Below are 21709 nucleotides of genomic sequence, written 5' to 3'. Positions count from 1 at the left end.
TTCCATCACATATTGTTTCCTCCCCCGATGTTGCTGACGACATAATTTACACAATTATTTTTTGGAAAGAACCCAGAACATGCACACAATTTGTATGAGCAATTTATCCCACTGCACATGCAAATGAGCATGCAATATTATTATTATTATTATTATTATTAGGATATAAATGGCACTGTTTTGTAACACATACAAACAAACAAGTTTGTTCACTTTGTGTGAAATTTATGTTCTGTAGTGTGTCTCCACCCATTTTTCCTGTGCTACCTTTCCTTTCTCCTCATTCATCATATTCAGCTCCTGTTCGCTGAGCCATGCCTCCACCTCTGTAATGTCGCTGTAGTACTGTTGAGCTTGATACATGGAGTCTAAGTGAAGCTGTTTACGCTCTGTCTCAGCCCACAGCGCCCCCCATAGGTGGTGTAGATCCTCCATTAACGAGCTCACACACTCCGCCTCGGTCGTGCGCACCGATGAGAACGTACTTGCTCGCTCCATCACCTCTTCCACATGCCCCTGGTGGCTCTCCAGTTCCCTTTGCAGACTCTGAAGGGGAGAAACATGCTGTGCTACTGTAGAAATGTGCTGATATCTGCTAATGTGATACACCATTATACAATATACAACAATAGCACCATGTTCCACTCAGGTGGAATCTGCACGGTCAGTGTTTGCGGTCCTGAGGGAAAGTCTGTCCCATTCAAAAAGATACCTGGGTTAAAATTTGTCCTTGTAATGACAATGGAAATGAAGCAAACTGACTTGCCTCTGCCTTTAACACTGCATTCTTCATAAGTATACCTAAAATGAACCAGAGATGTGGAGTGTTACCTGATTTTTCTTCATGAGCTGCTGCACGGCCTGTAAACTACTCCCAGTTTCCTGTGATGTAGCTAGTGGAAGGCGCTCTTGCACCCACAGCTGAAAACACACAAATATGAACATGTTTACATATTTCAAATAGAAAAATAATTCCAATATACACATGGCCATCACCGCCACGTGTACCACCGCTGCAATAAATTAATAGTAATAAAAATAGATATAATAGTAATGAAAATATAACAGTATCATATTATTTTTATTTTGTCACATGAAAAATCAGCAGTGACGGATTTCATATTACTGTTATTTTCAAAGCTTATTAGAACAATGTACTCGAACTGGAACAAAAAAAAATACTGTCTTTGCTCCGTTTTGCTTGCACTCCATTATCCCCAAACATACTTATTTATTTAATTTAAAAGGTTCATTTCACTTATTCGTTTTTATGTTTTTCTCTCGTGTCTTTCAAAATGTAGTCACGCTAGTTCAAGCCAAAGAACACAAACGTTTAAATCGTAAGCTCAAAAAATCGAACATAATTCTTATTTTCATTTCTCTTTATTCATTTTTAAATGGAAAATCAAATGGCCAAAAAGGTAACAGGACCATACAGGACTTAATGTTTTTATTATGTTTTCAATCGATAATAAACCTACTACTAATAAAAAGGACAATAAACAAAGATAACAAATAGTAAAAGCACCTATTGCTTTGCAACGTTTCTAATTATTAAATGTACATTTCAAACGTTTGTACACAACATTTGGCATAAAGCCTACTACTGTAATTAATGTAGGGTATTAAACAACTAGCTTTCACTCTTAATGCGCCCATGCAGAGTAATCCACCTTTCCTTACATTTTTATTTTATTGCAAAGACAAAATAATACAAGTTACAATGATATAAATAATAATGCACATATTTCTAAAGTTTAATCAAATAAAATCTGGGGTAGTCTTAACATTTACTATTCGGTTTGAATTCATTCTAAACAACAAATACTTACGTGGGCTTTTGAGTAGTAAATTTGGTTCTGCTAATATGATTTGTTTTTCTTGTATTCTCCATTGACTGCAACCGTCAAACCTAGCCCTTTGGCAAGGCGCAGTTGATTGCTACTTGAGAAAATGAGCTGTGGTTATAGCGCCACTTAGTGGTCAAGAGCAGCACATACATGTTGCCGCTGCAACTGCAGTGGCACCCACGGCGACAAAAAAGTTATTCTGGTTGAGTACCATCTGTACACCAATCAGCCATCACATTAATACCACCAACATGTGAAGTGAATAACATTGATTATCTCATAACAGTGGCACCTGTCAAGAGGTGGGATGTATTAGGCAGCAAGTGAACAGTCAGTTCTCGAAGTTGATATGTCAGAAGAAGGAAAAATGGGCAAGAGTAAGGATCTGACCAACTTTGACAAGGGCCAAATTGTGATGGCTAGATGACTGGTTCAGAGCATCTCCAAAAATGGCAGGTCTTGTAGGGTGTTCCCAGTATGCAGTGGTTAGTACCTACTAAAAGTGGTCCAAGGAAGAACAATCTGTGAACCAGCAACAGGGTCATGGACGCCCAAGGTTCATTAATGCACATGGGGAGCAAAGACTAGCCCATCTGGTCCGATCCCACAGAAGAGCTACTGTAGCACGGCTATGATAGAAAGGTGTCAGAACACACAGAACAACGCAGTTTGCTGTGTATGGGGCTGTGTAGCTGTAGACCGGTCAGAGTGCCCACGCTGACCCCCTGTCCTCCACTGAAAGCACCTACATTGGGCACGTGAGCATCAGAACTGGACCACTGAAGCAATGGAAGAAGGTCTGGTCTGATTAATCACGTTTTCTTTTACATCATGTGGAAGCTCAAGTGTGTGTGTATCATTTACCTGGGGAAGAGATGGCACCAGGATGCATTATGGGTCCTGGCATTCATGTACATTATTGCAGACCAAGTACACCCCTTCATGTCAATGGTATTCCCTAATGGCAATGATGTCTTTCAGCAGGATAATGCTCTGCCTCACTACAAAAATAGTTCAGGAATGGTTTGAAGAACATGACAAAGAGTTCAAGGTGTTGACTTGGTCTCCAAATTCACCAGATCACAATCCGATCAAACATCTGTGGGATGTGCTGGACAAACAAGTCTGATCCATGGAGGGCCCACCTCGTAACTTACAACACTTAAAGGATCTGCTGTTAACATCTTGGTGCCAGATACCACAGCACACCTTCAGAGGCCTTGTGGAGTCCATGCCTCAGCAGGTCAGAGCTAGTTTGGTGGCACAAGGGGGACCTACACAACATTAGGCAGGTAGTTTTAATGTTATGGCTGATTGGTGTACATTACTGAACCTAACTAGTAGATGATCAGGAATACTAATTTGATATATAGACATTCATGATACTAAACTGGAAGCCAAACTTTTATAACATAACCACTACATTAGCCTTGTAACATCCACACAAAACTACAGAAACAAACTTCAGACACCAAAAATGTATTGGCTGATCAACTTCATTTGAAGTAAGGGGAAAACTGTTTCTTGAAATAGTCATTGTATTCATTTACTGACATTTATACCAACGTGCTCGAATCTGATCTGGTCATAAGGTGTTGATTCATTTTCTATAACAGCTCTGATAGTTCTAGCAGTAATTCAAATGATTTTTAAATTTTTTTTTATTAATGCGAGACTTGCATTGTGGACATTCTATATATGTCCAGGTCAAATTTTTTTTGACAACAAATTTTTCAAAATGTGTTGTTATTTAATAAAGAAAAACCTATACTTGATATGGTGAAGCTTTCTATTAGGATATATTTATTTAGCATTTATGGAAGGAGTTCCAGTGTTAGCACTTTGTAACCTTCAGGCTTGGGGAGTAACAGAATACATGTAACGGCATTACGTAAATCGGGATACAAAAAAGTAATCACATTACAGGTACATTATGTAAAAAAAAGAAAAGAAAAAGGGAATACTCCATAGGGCTCCAGACTGCGCCTAAAACGTTCACATTTGCAAGCAAAGTTATGGCGACAATATAAATTTACATGTTCTGATTAAAAAATGGGAATGTAATGTCTTTTTAATTGCGTGTTCTGTGAGGAGTAGCCGGTCACATAATTTGTTGTGTTGACGTAATAAAAGGAGACGCTGCGCATGAAAGTTACAGTGGGGGAAAAAAAAGCAGTTTCACAGAGTTCAAATTCATCCAGAGTGCCAAAATATGCACAGGGGAAAGCAAGGATCAGCTTTCCGCGTCAGAAAGACATGTCAAAATCGAAAAACATCAAACTTTTTCAAACAAACAATCAACGATGATGGCACACCTGCTAATAAAAAAAAGCAGGCTCCGGTTGTGCCAGTATGAGGATCGTCTTTCTGTGTCAGTCAACAAACAATTGAGTAAAAGTGCAGAAAGACATTTTAAGACTTCTTGGATTCAACAGTTTGCATGACTCAGGTATGGTCATCGCACACAGAAAATGTTTTGTGACTTTTGTGAGAAATAACTGCAAAAAGGGATTTCATTACGGGAACGAAATGAAATTTCCATTTCAAGAAAGACACTGTGAGAAAACAGGACTATAGTCAAAAGCATAAACACTAGAGATGCACCGATACTAAATTTCTCGGCCGATACCGACAACCGATAGTTCTTCCTTTTATGCCTTCTTTTAAATTAATAATAATTAATTCCACAATTCTGAGGGAAATGCAAATAAAAACTTTATTCTCTCCATTTCAACAAGTTGTTTCAAAGTAACTGGTCTCATAAACAGAAAACACATTACTCAAATTAACATTAACTAAATTCTGAAGATTAAAGTAAGATTTCTTAACTTATTGAATGTTATTAATTCATATTAACATTGACTGAATTCTAAAAATCCTCCTGTTAGGCTTCACATTCACTCACCACAAACACAAGCATTTCTACTTCATCACTGAACATCAAACTGGTAATATATAGGCCTAATATAAACTTTTGTTGATGATATTAACTCATATTAACATTAACTGGATATGAAGTACACTACTCTACAAATATATTTTTCTGTGCAATATATACCTTTTTTTGTCAACTCATCTTCATTTAAATCTTTTAACCATGTACTGGTGCTTTAATTCAGCGCGAGCAGCGCGGGAAAAAAATTAGACTCGACGCCGAAACTCCCGCTTCACTGCTGCTTACTTCCGATGTAAAATTTTAGCAGTGCAGAGCTTACAGAGCTTACAAACTGCAGTTTTGTCATCATTCCACACATGAGACATCTTCAGCATGGAATCGATGTGTTTTCCCACCTTCTTTTGATTGATAGGGTATAATCGGTCCTGATCATTGGATGTTTTTAAACTACCGGCCAATGGCCAATAGCGTGAAAAATAGACTTTATCGGCCAACACATCGGTGCATCTCTAATAAACAGAAACACGTTAGCACAAGCAGTGTCTTGTGCATGTAAACTACATGATGAGACCGAATGGAAAAAGCTAAAAATAAAATTCAACACTGCCTATATGATTGCATGTGAAGAGCTGCCTTTCACCAAATTTACTTCTCAGATGTTACTAATGAAGAAAAATTGACTGGATGTGTGCAAGATGTATGGCAACGACACAGCATGCGCTTTGAGCAGAATGCATCTAGCTGAGATATTGCTTGTCCTACAGTACCAATTTTGGCTGCTCAGTGTGAATGTAGCTTTTGAGTTCCAAACAAAATAAAATCAAAAGCATGCAATTCAACCTTGGAAGACTTGATCAGTATCAGCACAGAGGGCCCATCACTTGAACAGTTCGATCCTGAACACTGGCTTCCTGCAAAACTGAGGAGGAGGCCAAACTATACTCAATGGCCAAGCGATGCTGACATATTTACATGGACAGCAATAATCTAATTATTCACCTTATTCTGAATAAGACAATATTCTGATTAAGGTGCTTACATGAGTTGCTTTTAGAATATTCCTTTCATGTTCCCGTTTTACATGTGATAGAACATAAATCAATTAACGGCACACATCATTACGCCCCTAAGCCACATCGTCCGACGTTCCCTCCAGAATTTCACGTATCAGCATATAGTCTGTCTTTGTTATGGTACCGTATACAATTTTGGGTGTTTTTATTTTTAATGTTATAAAAGCTTCAAGTGCAGTTAATTATTTGTCATGCTATACGTGCAAATAGACAACTGCTTAGCCATGGGCTGCATCCAAAACCGTGTACTTATCTACTATATAGTAACTGAGATACATGTATTTCTTCTACTATATAGTAGGTAAGTACGTGGTTTTGGACACAGCCGTGCTCTCTTGTTTGCCATCACATGGTTGGGCACTGCCGTGTGTGTACTTGTCCTGTTGCAAAATGCGGCGAAAACTCCGACACGATGTTAATAGTGTGATTAAGGTGTTTATATGTCTGTAATGCACGACGATAATACGACTAAATTAGGAATACTCCACACGTCTTAATTCGATTTGTGTTTACTTCGAGTATGACTTTAGTAAGATTAAGGTCATCAATAATCACTGTTTAAATGGTAGTTTCTTAATCAGAGTTTTGTCTTCATTGGGTTATCAGATTCTTGTTGTCCATGAGTACGTTTACATGGACAACAATAATCTGATATTAACCCACAAATTGTAATCCTGATAGCATTTCTATTTTTTTTTTTTTTTACAAAATATACCTCTAATCTGATTACTTTGTTTTTTGAAGTAAATGTAACGGATTACACTTACCAGTTTTTTTGTATCCTGATTACATAATGCTGTTACATGTATTCCTTTACTCCCCAAGCCTGGATGTAAATCTGATCCTGTGTAGCGAGTAACACAGTAATCTAAACACACTCAACAGTGGCAAACTGGCTAAATAATGCAATCAAGAGTTTACATAGAGCTTGTTTTCAATTGCATAGAATTTCTCAATGGAAAGTAGCCCATTGTGACCTTGTCCTGTTTGGCATTCTAGAGCACTAGTTCTCACCCTTTTGTAAGCTCTGGACCCCTAGCATATTTCGAACAATCCACAAGGACCCCTTCACTCCACAGCAATTATAGGCTATATATTTAACAGTCATTTCTATATATGTTACTTTCTTTTATTAATATTTAATGTTAATAATGTTAACATTGGACATTTATTGACTCAAAACATTTCAAAATTTTATTTTGTTTCTTTACATTTTATTGTTGGTGTGACATTTAATTTGACTCTCTGAATTCTCTTTTGTTTATTTTATCCGTCAGTGCGACACACTTGAACTTGTCTACCACTCATAGGTTTTAGCAAATGATCATTTCATTTGTAATAAACAAATTAGTTCATTTTAAAACATATCTTTAAATTCTTCTTACATTTTATGGGTGTATGATATATTTGAATATGTTTTGATACAATTAACAAAACAAACAAACAAACAAAATATGTATATATAAAATATTATTTAAACATTTTAAAAACTTTCCCACGGACCCCCTGCAATTATGACCCCCGGTTGAGAAACACTGTTCTAGAGGTTTCCAACTTCTTCACCTCAGGTCGGTATGGGGCTGTGACCAGCCCTGATCACTTTTTCCCACCTTTTCCTTTATACTAAGCTAAATGTGGCAGTGAAGGAGAGAAGACAATTGCTAATATTAACAAAACTATTAAGGTGAAAAATATTTTAGTGCACATAATATGCTAATGATAAGACAGTCAAACATGTTAATAATATTAATAAAATATTAAAACTAATATGCTAATGCTAATAGAGACAAAGAGAAAGGGAAAATACTGTCATTTAACAGAAATAAAATAACACGCACAATAACGTAACTCGCTAACTACAAATTGCTCACTCACTCTCCACATTATACATAGCTCTGCATATACTAACTGAATCTTGTTTCTTAAAGTTTCTTGCAAAGTCTCTTGTAAACTCACAATTTCGTCCTGCAGGTCACGGCGCACTTGGTGCACTTCCTTGGAGGAAAGCAGGATTCTTCGTCTCTCCTTCAAAGGCTCGATGAGACGTACGATCCGCGTCTCCACTTCAGCCTGATGCTCAGACACTGCATCTGTCATCACATACTCCTTGGGGAGAGAGGAGGACTGCAGTTGCAGATCACACACTTCGTTACACCACTCCTCCATTTGTCGCTCCATCATCTGAGACAGAAAGAGAGCGAGATAACATAAGTAATAGGAATTTTTTTAGTTAGCTAAGGCTAATATAATGCTAATGGTAACAACTCATTAAAGTGAAAACAAGCTAGTGCAAACAAGATGCTAAGAGAGCAAAGAAAGAAAGAAAGAAAGAAAGATGGCAGGTAGGAACAAAATAAAGAAAGAGAAATTTACAGAGAATCTATGAAAAAGTTACAGTGCCCTCAGCTAATATTGGTATCCTTGGTAAAAAGGCCAAGAAATGAAAACTGGGGAGAAGATGTATGTTTCAATGTGACAATGACCCCAAACACACAGTCGTATGAAAAAATAAGCACACTCCATGAAAATTGTTGGCTTATAAACAATGTTGATACACTCTATCAACAGACACATAAAATTGACATTATGTAGTAATTTCCACAATTTAGTCACATGGAAAAAGTAAGTACACCCCTACATTTATCACACTTTCAAATCCATAAAATTAGACTCAGGTGTTCAAGATTGGGTGCTGGTGATTAGAACCTTCTTAGGGAGTGCAGGTGGAACCTGTCTTATTTATACCCCTCTCATATCTAGTGTCTGATGTTCCCTTTCTTATTGAGGTGTGTGGTGTCATCATGCCAAGATCTAAAGTGTTCTGTAAGGCCTGTAAGAAAAAAAAAAGGTTGTAGATGCCTATGAGTCTGGCAATAAATTTAAAAAGCTCTCCAAATTATTGAAGTACATCATTACACTGTAAGGAAAATCATCTACAAATATTGCAGATTTCAAATCGACGGCCAATGAGTCCAGGACTGGGTGTGTCAGCAAATTCAGCCCAAGAGCAGAACATCTTACGTAAAAAGAAGTCTCCAAGAACCCCAAAATTTCATCATAGGATCTGCTAGAAAGTCTTGCAACTGTTGGTGTAAAAGTACATGCTTCTACAATCAGAAAGAGATTGCATAAATTTGACCAGCATGGGAGGCATGCCAGGAAAAAGCCTTGGTAAGACTACAGTTTGCCAATGAGCATATAAACAAAGACCAGGCCTTTTGGAATAATGTGCTCTGGACAGACGAATCAAAGATAGAGTGGTTTGGCCAAAGCAACAGCAGACATGTTTGGTGCAGACCAAAGACAGCTTTTCAGGAGAAGCACCTCATACCAACTGTGAAGCACGGTGGTGGAAATGTTATGGTTTGAGGTTGCTTCGCTGCCTCAGAGACTGGACAGCTTGTATTCATTGATTTAAATATGTGTCGGCTGTGGCTCAGGTGGTAGAGCGGGTTGTCCACTAATCGTAGGGTTCGCGGTTTGATTCCCGGCCCACATGACTCCACATCCCGAAGTGTCCTTGGGCAAGACAGTGAACCCCAAATTGCTCTCGGTGGCAAGTTAGTGCTTTGCATGGCAGCTCTGCTACCATTGGTGAATGGGTGAATGAGACACAGAGTAAGGCGCTTTGGATAAAAGCACTATATAAGTGCGCCATTTACCATTTAACTATGAATTCTGCATCATATTAAAGAGTACTTGAAGATAATGTGAGGCCATCTGTCCGAATGTTTTAGTTGAACCAGAAGTGGACCTTTCAACAGGATAATGATCCTAAGCACACTAGCAAATCCACTAAGGAATGGCTCAAAAAGAAGAAATGGAGGGTTATGGAATTTATATCCCATTGAAATGTTGTGGGGGGATTTGAAATTGGCAGTACAGTTGTAATCAAAATTATTCAACCCTGATTGGAAATCAGGTTTATTGTCAAAACTTACAGACTTTCAGCTATTAGCAATGAACAGATCAAACAAAAGCAATTGAAATAGTTCAACACAAAGAATGCTTCAAGTGGTTTCCCCAAATTCCCCAACTGAAAATGCAACTTATAATAATTTCTCCAGTTTCAAAACTATTCAATCCCTTCATGGCAAGCATCTTTAATACTTAGTAGAGCACCTTTTGCTGTTATATCCTGCTGCAAACGATATGCATAGCCAGACACCAGCTTCTGGCAGCGTTCCTGAGGAATCTTAGCCCATTCCTCATGAGCAGTGGCCTCCAGTTCAGTAATATTCTTGGGTTTGCGTGCCGCAACCGCTTTCTTCAAATCCTACCAGAGATTTTCTATGGGGTTCAAGTCAGGTGACTTTGATGGCCCTGTGGAATCTTCCAGGACTTTTTCTGCAACCAATCCTTGGTGGAATTTGAGGTACGCTTGGGATCATTGTCCTGTTGGAAGATCCAATGATGCCCAAGCTTCAGATTCCTCACAGAAGGCATGACGTCCACTCGCTGCAGGTTTCCAGTGCCAGAGAATACAAAGCAGCCCCAGAGCATCACCGAGCCACCACCATGCTTGACTGTGGACAAAGTGTTCTTTCTTCATTCTTCTTTCTCCAGACATACTGCTGATCCATCGTGCCGAAAAGTTCCAGTTTTGTTTCATCGCTCCACAGAACAGAATCCCAAAACCTCTGTGGAATATTTATATGATTTTGAGACGACTTTTCTTGTGCTTTTGGGTCAGTAGTGGTGTATGCCATGGAGTTCTGTCATGGAAACTTTCTGCGTTTAGTATGTGCCTTACTGTGTTCACAGAAACCTCAGTGCTATCAAGTCTTGCTGCAGGTCTTTTGCAGTCACTCGAGGGTTTTTCACAACCTGCCTTCTCAGAAATCTTGTTGCAGCCGTTGATAGCTTCCTTTTTCTGCCCTGTCCAGGTATTTCCTGATTTTCTACCCCTAGCCAGTTCAGGTATTTTATGTGTTTCAGCTCAAGCACATCTGGTGCAACTAATGAAGCCCTTGATTAGTTGCATCAGGTGTAATTGAGACAACATGTTTTTCATATTTGTGCTGTTGTGAGGGATTCTATTCAGGGGGTTGAATCATTTTGAAATTGGAGAAATCATTATAAGTTGTATTTTCAGTTGAATTTGGAGCATTCGTTGTGTTGAAATATTTCAGTTGCTTTGTTTGATTTGTTCATAGCAAACAGCTGAAAGTCTGTACATGTTGACAATAAACCTGATTTGCAATGGGGGTTGAATAATTTTGATTGCTACTGTACATGCAAGAAAACCCTCAAACATCTTGCAACTGAAAGAATATTGCAAAGAAGAGTGGTCAAAAATTCCAGCAAGCCTGATGGACAATTGTGCAAAACGCCTACAAGAAGTTATTTCTGCTAAATGGGGCAATACTAGCTTATGAGGCCACAGAAGAATATCACATCTATTCATATTTTTGTTGAATAAATGATTGAAAAAGCTAATTTTCCTTGTGGTTTTGTTCAGGTATATCAACTTCATTAATAGGCACTGTTTCAAAGATGATCAAATGTTTGTTTGTCCAAATATGTAAAAACAAACAAACAAACAAACAAACAAACAAAAAAAACGCAATTTCCTTGGGGTGTACTTATTTTTTCACCTGACTGTACAGCCAAAACAACTCAAGAAACTTTATGCTTATGAATACACACTTTTTAAAATACATTTACAAGTACAAGGCCATTATGTGTGTAAATTTTAAGTGGATATATTGTATGAACTGAAGGTATAGGGTAGACCTAACTAGAATTGTCAAAAATGAAAAAGAACACTTAAAAAAAAAAAAAGACAAGCAAGAAAGAAAGACAGGAGCGGTGAAAGAAAGAGAGGTGAGAAAAGGAACAGAACAGAAAATCAGAGATGCTACAGTACCGCCGATGGATAGATTGATGGATGGATGTGGATGGAGGAATGAAACTCAAACTGAACTCAGATCAGCTGTAAAGCAGCGCCATGCTGTCAGAGAAAAACCAAGAACCAGCCACATCAATTTAATTTGCATCATAAACTTATAGCACACTATGCATTTGATTAAAACTAGTGAGAAACTAAAATGAATTACAAAAAGAAATTAGAAAACAAAAGAAAAATAAGGTTTGTTGTTGAAACTAGGCCTGCAACTAATTATTACTTTGATTAATATTTTGATCAATTAAGCTATCTTTTTTGATTAACCAAACTGTTTAGATCATTTAAATACAAAACTTTCTTACTTTTCTTTTCTTTACTTATTTCTGTGGAGCATTCCAATCACCTAGTACTACTATAGAACTCTTAACTAAATAACAGCGCACTAACACAAGATGACAGCATTTCGTACAAACTAATAGTTCATTTTTTGTTCATTATCAACCCATCCAGTTGTCATAAAAACTACTAACTTGTTGATTTGTTGGCCAAAGTAGCAGGAGATAATGCTTTCTGATACGGCAGGAAATATCAATAAATATGACCATAAATGTATGATACAGCTAGAAAACCAGATAAAGTCAGACCACTCAATACTCAGTGGTTAATAAGCATAGTTTAACCTGGGACATTGCACTTCAAAAGTTTCTCACATTCCCACAAATGACTACAATATGAATTGACTACAATTTAAATTCAAATATGAAGTTCTGTTTTGTCATGAGGCCAACTGAATATTTAAACGTAAAGACTCAGAACATGTTTCAATATGCTCTGCCATTTCCATTAAATGTGTTATTAATCTATACTAATAACTACAGTATCTTAGTATATAAAAAACTACATTTATGCTCAATCGATCATTGATTTTAGTGATTTTGTCTATCAGCTGTTGCAGCCCTAGTTAAAACAAAAACCTAATCTTAATAAAGTGCTAATAAAATATGTTTAAGTGAAACCCATGCTAATGTTAATTAAAAGGGAATGATAACAGGATGTAAGTTGTCAGTGCTGAAATGAGACCTGGAGCTTTTTGAGCTGCTTGTTGACGGAGGTGAGGTCGTGGCCGTGGTCGCAGTGGGTTAGCTGCAGCTCCAGCTGCTGCACACGCTCATTCAGGCGAGTGTAATTTTGAGCGATTTGCTGTGCACGGTCGTTCTCAAATAGCTGCAGCGCTTTGACCTGCGTCAAGTTTTCCAGCTCCAGCCAACACTCACGAATCTCACAGAGTTTCTGCTGAACCATGGAACTCAGCTCTGGCTTCTCCGACATCAACCGCTCACCTTCCTGAGAAAGAAGAGAGAGCAAGAGAGGACAGATAGATGTGGAGGAAGGGGGCATTAGAGAATAAAACTGGAGCTGTGTGTAAAAATTACTTTTAGAGTATTAGTATATTCGCACTTGTTAGCTCTACAAAATGTAGTGCATTATTAATATCTGGATGATGTGCTACAAGTGCCAAGAAGGGACAATGTAATATAATAAAACAGACTACAAAACCCAGCTTCAGCAGATTTACAGGCTTTTTAAAAGACCAAACCGTCTGATGAAAGTGGTGTATGGCAGAGTTTGTGTCAGCTTTGGCATTTTGTAATGAAAATAATTAGACAGAATGTTGATTTGGAAAATCAAGTTCATAAAATAAAAGTGTGATTACATGCAGGACAGTAGCTAATAAGTAAGTAACACTATCTTTTACTACATAGCACTGGTTATTATACTTATGTTTTTCTTTTAAAAGAAAGTTCATGGAACTTCTAGTCACATGTATTTGCTAAAAAGGTTTTGCTGCACCATTAAACACTGAATCTTTCATCAAAAGTGTATCCTCCTTAATCCAGCTGATCTGAAAAAATATTGTGCTGAAATTTGCTATTATACTTTCGACTTTCTCAGAGTTTGAGACGGTTTGTAGTCAATCCAGCAAACCATCAATGCTGCTTTATACCAGTCCTAAATGGTTTGACATGAAGTCCCCATATGACCATGGAAACATGATGTTTAAGTCATAAATATGGATCGAATTATTTAATAGATTTAACTGCATATTTATTTATTTAACCAGGGAGTCAATATTGTCTTGCATATCCCTACAACTACAAGATTCATTAAACGGATCCTTCTTCTCAACATTTTCTGTTCTCTATGAACATATGAAAAAGAAAGAATAGGCTAAGTTGTAAACAAATTGCCAGTTATTGCATGATCATTGAAAACTGCATCATGGGTAACTAGAACTAGTTCTCCAAAATTCCTATAAATTCGTGTTTGCTAATTAACCTAGTTAGAAGCTAAGACGTTCCTTTAGCCAGTTAGTTATTAGTATGACTTCTTCCAAGCTAAAACACAACCAGGAGCACAAATATGATTGCTAGCAATTCTTATACTTGTAAACGTATCAAACTGTATTGTGAAGACAGTTTAGGCCATCATGGTTGTTGAAAGTCGGGTCCAGTGAATAGAATTATGGGATTGCCTACACTGAGATACCTATTCCCTTAAGTATGGGGAAAGTATGGGATTTCCGAGGTCAGCTTCCATCCAAATGGGTAAGCCTTTGTTTCAGGAGTATGAAAAGTATATTGCCTATTCATGCACGTCCTTCATATTGGAATGCAATGTGTAATTCGGAAAACCTTTACATAACACCGCCTCTCTCAGTTTTTTTTTCCTCACACTTCATAACTCGTGGGGCGGGACTAAGAGTGTGTACAAAGAGTGGGTGGAGATAGGGAGAGAGAGAGATAGAGAAACAGAAAGGGAGGCAAAGTAAATGGAAAGATACAGAGAACAAATAACTCAAGAAATTAAAGAGAGAGAGAGAGAGAGAGAGAGAGAGAGAGAGAGAGAGGGAATAGAAGAAAAGTGAGAGAGATGGACGAGATAGAAATATTTTCTGTAGTGAATATGATGTGATTTGGAACATACTGCTAGAAAAAAAAAACACAGCAATCCATTCCTTTGCTTCCTTTTAAACAAATACAACACTCATCACTTCCTGTTGACCTCTTAAACAAAGCAGAGCATAAAAATGCCCTTCGCACAGGGAGAGGGAGTGAGTGTTGCCTGGCAACCGATTGCCCCCCCCCCCCCCCCCCCCCCCACCCACACACCCACACACACTTTATAGTCCATTTCTGTACATCGTTTCATACTTTCTGTACAGAAATGGACTACAACGAACAAATCTGCAGCTCCATCAGATGAGTTGTAACTAGCAATGGTGTTAAATAAATTAACATTAGTAGGTTGACTACACCTCTGTATTACATTCAATTAGGCTACTGTGACAGTATGTTACACTAATTTCATCTTGTATAGATGTTTCTGTAATTAAAACTGAGAGAAAGTGAAACAGACTGTAAAGTAGGGCAGTCTGAGAGACTCACAGTCCAGTACTGTGCTATTTTTAGGAACTGGTTTAGAAAGCTGGATGGGAGCAAAGAGAAAGAAATACTGGGTCAGGAAAACAGGAACCCATATAGCAGACAATTTTGAGCCAAATATAGTTGAATTTATGCACATAACAAAACTGTAAGTGTATTGTGGGCCAAAGTAGCCCAGCTATAAGCAAACATTTAATAGAATTTTAGGGCTGGGCCAAAACATGGTCTACATGCATTTATACTCTGGATATAAAAAATCTACCCACTTCTGTAAAAATGGCAGGTTTTTGTGGTGTAAGAAAAAAACAAAACAAAAACAAGATCAATCATGTCAGAACCTTTTCTACCTTTATTATGACAATTTAACCTATTAATTAAAGTGGAAAAACAATAAGAATCATTTTAGAACAATAGCCTTTTTGCATAAGTGTGCACACCCTTTTATAATTGGGAATGTAGCAGTGTTCAGAATCAACCAATCACATTCAAATTCATGTTAAATAACACCTGCCATCAATTAAAGTGACTAATTACCCCCAAGTAAAGTTGTTCCTATAGGATTTTCCTGACATCTACTTGGTAACATCCAACTGGAAAAGCCATGGGCCACATGAGCTTACAAAGCAGGTACGGGATCTCATTGTTGAAAAATACAGTATCAATTAGGAGAGGATTACAAAATAATTTCCAAGGCATTGGATATACCATGGAACACTGTAAAGACAATAATCAACAAGTGGAGAAAATATGGCACAACGGTGACACTACTAAGAACAGGACTTAAAATTAAATTGATGAGAAGATCAGGAGAAAACTGGTCAGAGATTCCAAAAGGCCTACGGCAGCATTAAGAGGAATTGCAGCAATTTCTAGCAAGTACTTGTTGCTCCCTACATGAGATAATCTCCCGAATTCTTCATATCTCTTGGCTATGGAGTAGAGTGGCAACACGGAAGCCTTTTTTAACCAAAAAATACATTAATAAACATCCAATCTCCCAAAACCATGTCTTATAATTAGAGATGCACCGATGTATCTGCCGATAATCGGTATCGGCCGATAAAGGCTATATTTAACACCATCGACCGACAGTTTAAAAACATCCGATGATCAGGGCCAATTATATCCAGTCATTCAAAAGAGGTCGGGAAAACACATCGATTTCGTGCTGTGTGTAAAGAAGATGTCTCTTGTGTGGAATGATGAAAAAACTGCAGTTTGTAAGCTCTGTAATCTCTGCACTGCTAAAATTTTACACCGGATGTGAGCAGAAGCGAAGTGGGAGTTTCGGCGTCGAGTCTAATTTTTTTTTTTTTTGCCGCGCTGCTAGAGCTGATCGCACTGAATTAAAGGGCCAGTACACCGTTGAAAGATTTTAAAGATTTAAATAAAGATGAGTTGACAAAAAAATATATATTGCACAGCAAAAATATATTTGTAGAGTAGTATATTTCATATCCAGTTAATGTTAATATATAAAAAAGTTTATATTATATATTACCAGTTTGATGTCAATGATGAAGTAGAAATGCTTTTGTTTGTGGTGTCGAATGTGAGCCTAACAGGAGATTTTTTAGAATTCAGTCAATGTAAATATGAATTAATAACATTCAATAAGTTAAGAAATCTTACTTTAACCTTAGAATTTAGTTAATGTGTAATGTTAATTTGAGTAATGTGTTTTCTGTTTTTGAGACCAGTTACTATGAAACAACTTGTTGAAATGGAGAGAATAAAGTTTTTATTTGCATTTCTTTCAGAATTGTGGAATTAATTATTATTCATTTATAAGAAGGCATAAAAGGTAGAACTATCGGTTCAACTATCACACGGTAGAACTATCACCCGATATCACTCTGAATAATCGGTTATCGGTATCGGCTGAAAAATTTAGTATCGTGCACCTCTACTTATAATGTGTTATGGTATTATGAGACCAAAGTTAAATTTTTTTGACATAATTCCAAAAGAAATGTTTGGAAAACATTTCTCAAAAAAAACAACACCACAGCACATCAGCAAAAGAAGAACGAGAGAGAGATTGTGTGTGTGTGTGTGTGTGTGTGTGTGTGTGTATGTGTGTGAATTACCTGTGTCTGTGCTGCATCTCTACTAATAATGAAGCTATGCAACTGTAACTGTATGTTACTACGGTTACAATTGTTTCTAGGCAGCACATTAATTTAGACTGGTGATTAAACAGACTAGAACTACCTGTACATTATACGGTTTGAACACATACTTTCCAGCCAATTGGAATGGAGTATTCAGACAGACCATGGTATTATGGGCACTATACAATATGTACTTGACTAGCTAGTATTTGGATGTTTGTAGGGCAGTAATACCTTAAATCTTTACATCTGTATTTTGCTAAAGATGTCATCGTGGTAAAATTGCACCAGTATTGTGACCAGGTGGGTCCTCCAACATCATCCTTAGAAAGTGGCTTACATATGTATTTATCCACCTTGAACCAGTCCATATTTTGTAATTACAACCTGGAACTAAAACTAACTTAACTGAAAGTATGCAGTCTGGTCCATAAATATTTGGACAACGACAATGTTATTGTATTTTAGCTGTCTATTACAGTATATTCGAGGTGGAATTAAATAATAAATGAGGTCAAAGTACAGATTTTCAGCTTTAAGTTGAAAGTATTTCTATCTAAATCAAGTGAATTGTGTAACACGATTTGCAGCTATAATTGCAGCCAAACATGATATAATACCACATCATGTCTCACCTCTCCCTTCATCCACTATCGGCAATCAGTAAGCAAAGACTGAGCTATTTCACTCAGAAATCCCTCCCAATTACAAGAGAAAACAAGTAGAACTTGACGCCATCAAAAGGGATAACTTGTTACTAATTTGTAAGCCAGAAATACCATAAAAATATATTTCAAACAGGAAGAAAGATATTGATCAAAGCCTATGTAAGACATTTGACTTTGCTGTGACCTTGATCCTGTTTGGATCAATTTCAGAATCTAATCAGTTAATTTCAAATAAATCCTACAAACATACTGTATAACCACTTGTTCTTGAGACATCGCCCTAACCATATTCTCAGACTGACGGACAGAAAAACAGATAACCTGGCCACCCACTCTATAATTTCTGTTAATGACATTATGAGCTATCTTTTTATGTGTAGTTAAGAAATGCAAATGACAGCCTCCCCATTGTTATGTTGCAAGCTCACTCACTCACTCATTAATAACCATTTTATTTCAGTCAGGGTTGCCTTGTATCTGGAGCCTATAACGGAAACACTGGGTATGAGGTGGGAATACACCCTGGATGGGACATCAGACCATCTCAAACACACATTCATTCACACCTAGGGGCAATTTACACTATATGGCCATATGTTTGTGGACACCTAATTATCTCACCTATATGTGTTTGTTGAACATCCTTTTCCAGATTTAGCCCTGATTTTGCTGTTACAGTAACCTCCACTCTTCTGGGAAGGCTTTTTGCACAGGGGCACTGTCATGTTCAAACATGTTTCGGCCTCTTAGTTCCAGTGAGGGGAAATTGTAATGCTACAGCATACAAAGACATCCTTTATAACCGTGTGCTTCCAACTTTGTGTCAACAGATTGGGGAAGAACTACATGTGGGTGTGATGGTAAGGTGTCTACAAACTTTTGGCCATATAGTGTATCTTTAGCCAGTCCAAACCTGCTGGGAGGTGGGAGGAAACCAGAGAACCCAGAGGAAACCCATATGGACAGGCGCCAACTGTCATAATTAGGACTTAGTTGGGCGTACACCTGTGGCTGTATTTCAGAGCCAGTGTCATTTTGTCCCTGATACCATGGGAAATCCAAGAAACTCAGCCAAGACCTCAAGTCCAATTCCTCCTTAGGACCAATTTCCAAACAACTGAAGGTCCCACAAACATCTGTACGAACAATTGTATGTAATTGTACAAATCTTGGGACCACACAGACACTGTATTGAAAAAATGAATTCCCAGGGATGAATGAACATTGTTCCAAAAGGTTCAGTGATTAAGCAATTAAAAGGCATTGCCACCAAACATTAACAAAGTGTTTTAGTCGCACAAGCTGAAAAATTTCAAAGAATCCAGAGCTTTCAATATAGATCTGGCAAATCTGTACCTGCAGAGAGTTGGTTCTCTTCACAGCTTCCTTGTAAGTCTTCATTGTATATAAATGAGTATGGATCTATCATTTGTTGCAAGTAGTAAAAAAAAGCATACAACATTTATTCACAAAGTTCTAAAAGATACATTTACCCTCTTTATGTCAAGTAGAACTGCACCTGCAATTTTTTTTTTTTTTTAGCACATATAATTTCACAGAATTAAACACATTTGTACACACACACACACATACAGTGGGGGAAGTAAATATTGGACGTGTCAACATTTTGTTCAGTAAATATATTTCCAATGAGGTGATTCACATGAAATTTCCACCAGACATCAGTATGAACTCAAGAAATCCAGAAATATAAAGAATTCACAACACTAAAGTCCATGAATAAAGTTATGTGAAAATTTCATGGGAATAGCCTCATCGGAAATATATTTACTGAAAAAATGTTGACGCGTCCAATACTTATTTCCCCCACTGTAGTCATCACCTTCTGAATTTTGTCGAGCCACTCTGTGTTCTGTGTGAGTTCAGCCATGAACGTTTGGTGCTTCAGCCACTTCTTATGGAGTTGCTGAGTGTCATCAAAGGTTGAGTCACGTGCCATTAGCATCTTCTCCATCACCCAGTCACCCAGCTGTAACACACAGACATATACTGTTACAGAATTTTCCTCATCACCTGCAAGACTTTTTCAGAAATACTTAACATGTATCTTAACACCTAATCAGCATTGGCATTATACCAAATATAAAATAATTCTTCACAGTAACTCAAAGAACACCCCTGAAGTATGCTTAAAAAGTCTGCAGTGATGATAAGTCATTGGCAGACACCGGTTTAAACAATTATTAATTGACTATTAACAGTCTATTCTCCATATTGATGTGTCCCTGGGTGTTATCTCACACCAGGAAGCTAATGTTATCCTGTTTAACACATGACATTGATTAGTAAAAAGGTGCAGAATCAATTACATTTTAAAAAAATGTCAATTTGAATTTATGAGAAATTTTCATTTGAAAAATATTATTTTAAACAAGTGTATGAATTTAAGGAATCACATAGTCCCTGCATTCATTCAACCATATCTAACACACACACACACACACACACACACACACACACACACACACACACACACACAACTAGCATTTTTCCTACCATTCCATCACCTAACTGTAACCAGAGTTATCACTAATAAAAATTGTAATGCTTCCAAACTGAAATTTAAAAGGCAGACAAGTTATTTTTATATTCTTAAATGTGTAATATTAGGGTGAATTTCACTTCATTTTCTGTATTAATCTGATGGACAGTCACTCAAATATAATGTCTTTGGATGGAAATGTTTTTGCCATACTATTTTCTTAACCAAAAAAAACAACAAAAAACCTGACAAATATATAACGTTCTAACGTTGGACAATTATTTATTCATTCATTTTCCTTCCACGGTTCTTGGTGGAGGTCACAGTGGGGGTCACAGTGTCAGTCCAGACCTTTCTATCCCCAAGCCACAGTTTCCAGCTTCGCCTGGGGGCTCCCCAGATGTTCCCAAGCCAGCTATGAGGTATAATCACTCCGGTGGGTTCCGGGTCTGCAGTTACAGCTATACCGACCAGGGGGCATCATTGTAAGGTGCCCAAACCACAATAACTGTTTCCTCTCAATTCAGCGTAGAAATTCTGAGTAGAAATACTTCCTCACCAGTTGAATATATCGATTGATATGAATTGTAGCAGACATAAAGCAGAGCTAAAACCAAGAGAAAAAGACAGTAACGTGAAGGCTCACAGCACAGCAGTAACAGTTGCTTTGCACAGACAAGAGGCTTAGCATTAGCAGAACTAGTGAGACAACAACAGCACATACTACAAACAAACTAAAAACAAGCCTAAAATGCTCAGAGACTCCATTAACCAAGTCAGATTAATTTAGAAAATGAGAAGACATATTAGTGGATATGTTTACAGAGAAGCGCATGAGTACTACATTATACAAAATTTCAGTTTTCCAAAAGTCTTGAGTCCAAACTCAAGCCTCTGTGTACATCTAGCATGAGTACAGCTGAGTGCGGTTAAAGCGTTCACTGCAGTTGAGCTGAGGGCTATGTGCAAGCCACTCAAACCATGTCTTAATGGAGCTCGTTTTGCGCACTGTCATGCTGGAACATGTTTGACCCCCTACTTCCAATCAAGGGAAATTGACATGGTAAATGGCGCACTTATATAGCACTTTTATCCAAAGCGCTTTACATTCTCATTCAAACATTCAAACACACACCAATGGTAGCAGAGCTGCCACGCAAGGCGCTAACTTGCCATCGGGAGCAACTTGGGGTTCAGTGTCTTGCCCAAGGACACTTCAGCATGTGGAGTCACGTGGGCCGGGAATCGAACCGCCAACCCTACGATTAGTGGACAACCCGCTCTACCACCTGAGCCACAGCCGCCCCCATCATA

General features: G+C 37.7%; 1 protein-coding gene across 1 annotated transcript in view; it reads right to left on the bottom strand.

Moving 5' to 3' along the window:
- Positions 1-21709, bottom strand: part of LOC108264651 (spectrin beta chain, non-erythrocytic 4) — a 100709-nt gene that overhangs the window by 33276 nt on the left and 45724 nt on the right. Inside the window, exons 18-22 of the mRNA XM_047155032.2 lie at positions 19736-19882; positions 12748-13011; positions 7776-8000; positions 832-921; positions 268-546 (exon numbers count right to left, since the gene is read on the bottom strand). Of these exons, the coding sequence (XP_047010988.1) occupies positions 268-546; positions 832-921; positions 7776-8000; positions 12748-13011; positions 19736-19882 (1005 nt within the window). The remainder of the gene's footprint in view (positions 1-267; positions 547-831; positions 922-7775; positions 8001-12747; positions 13012-19735; positions 19883-21709) is intronic.

Source organism: Ictalurus punctatus, chromosome 4, assembly GCF_001660625.3.
Source record: "Ictalurus punctatus breed USDA103 chromosome 4, Coco_2.0, whole genome shotgun sequence".
Lineage (NCBI taxonomy): Eukaryota > Metazoa > Chordata > Actinopteri > Siluriformes > Ictaluridae > Ictalurus > Ictalurus punctatus.
This window is presented reverse-complemented; position numbering and strand designations above follow the sequence as displayed.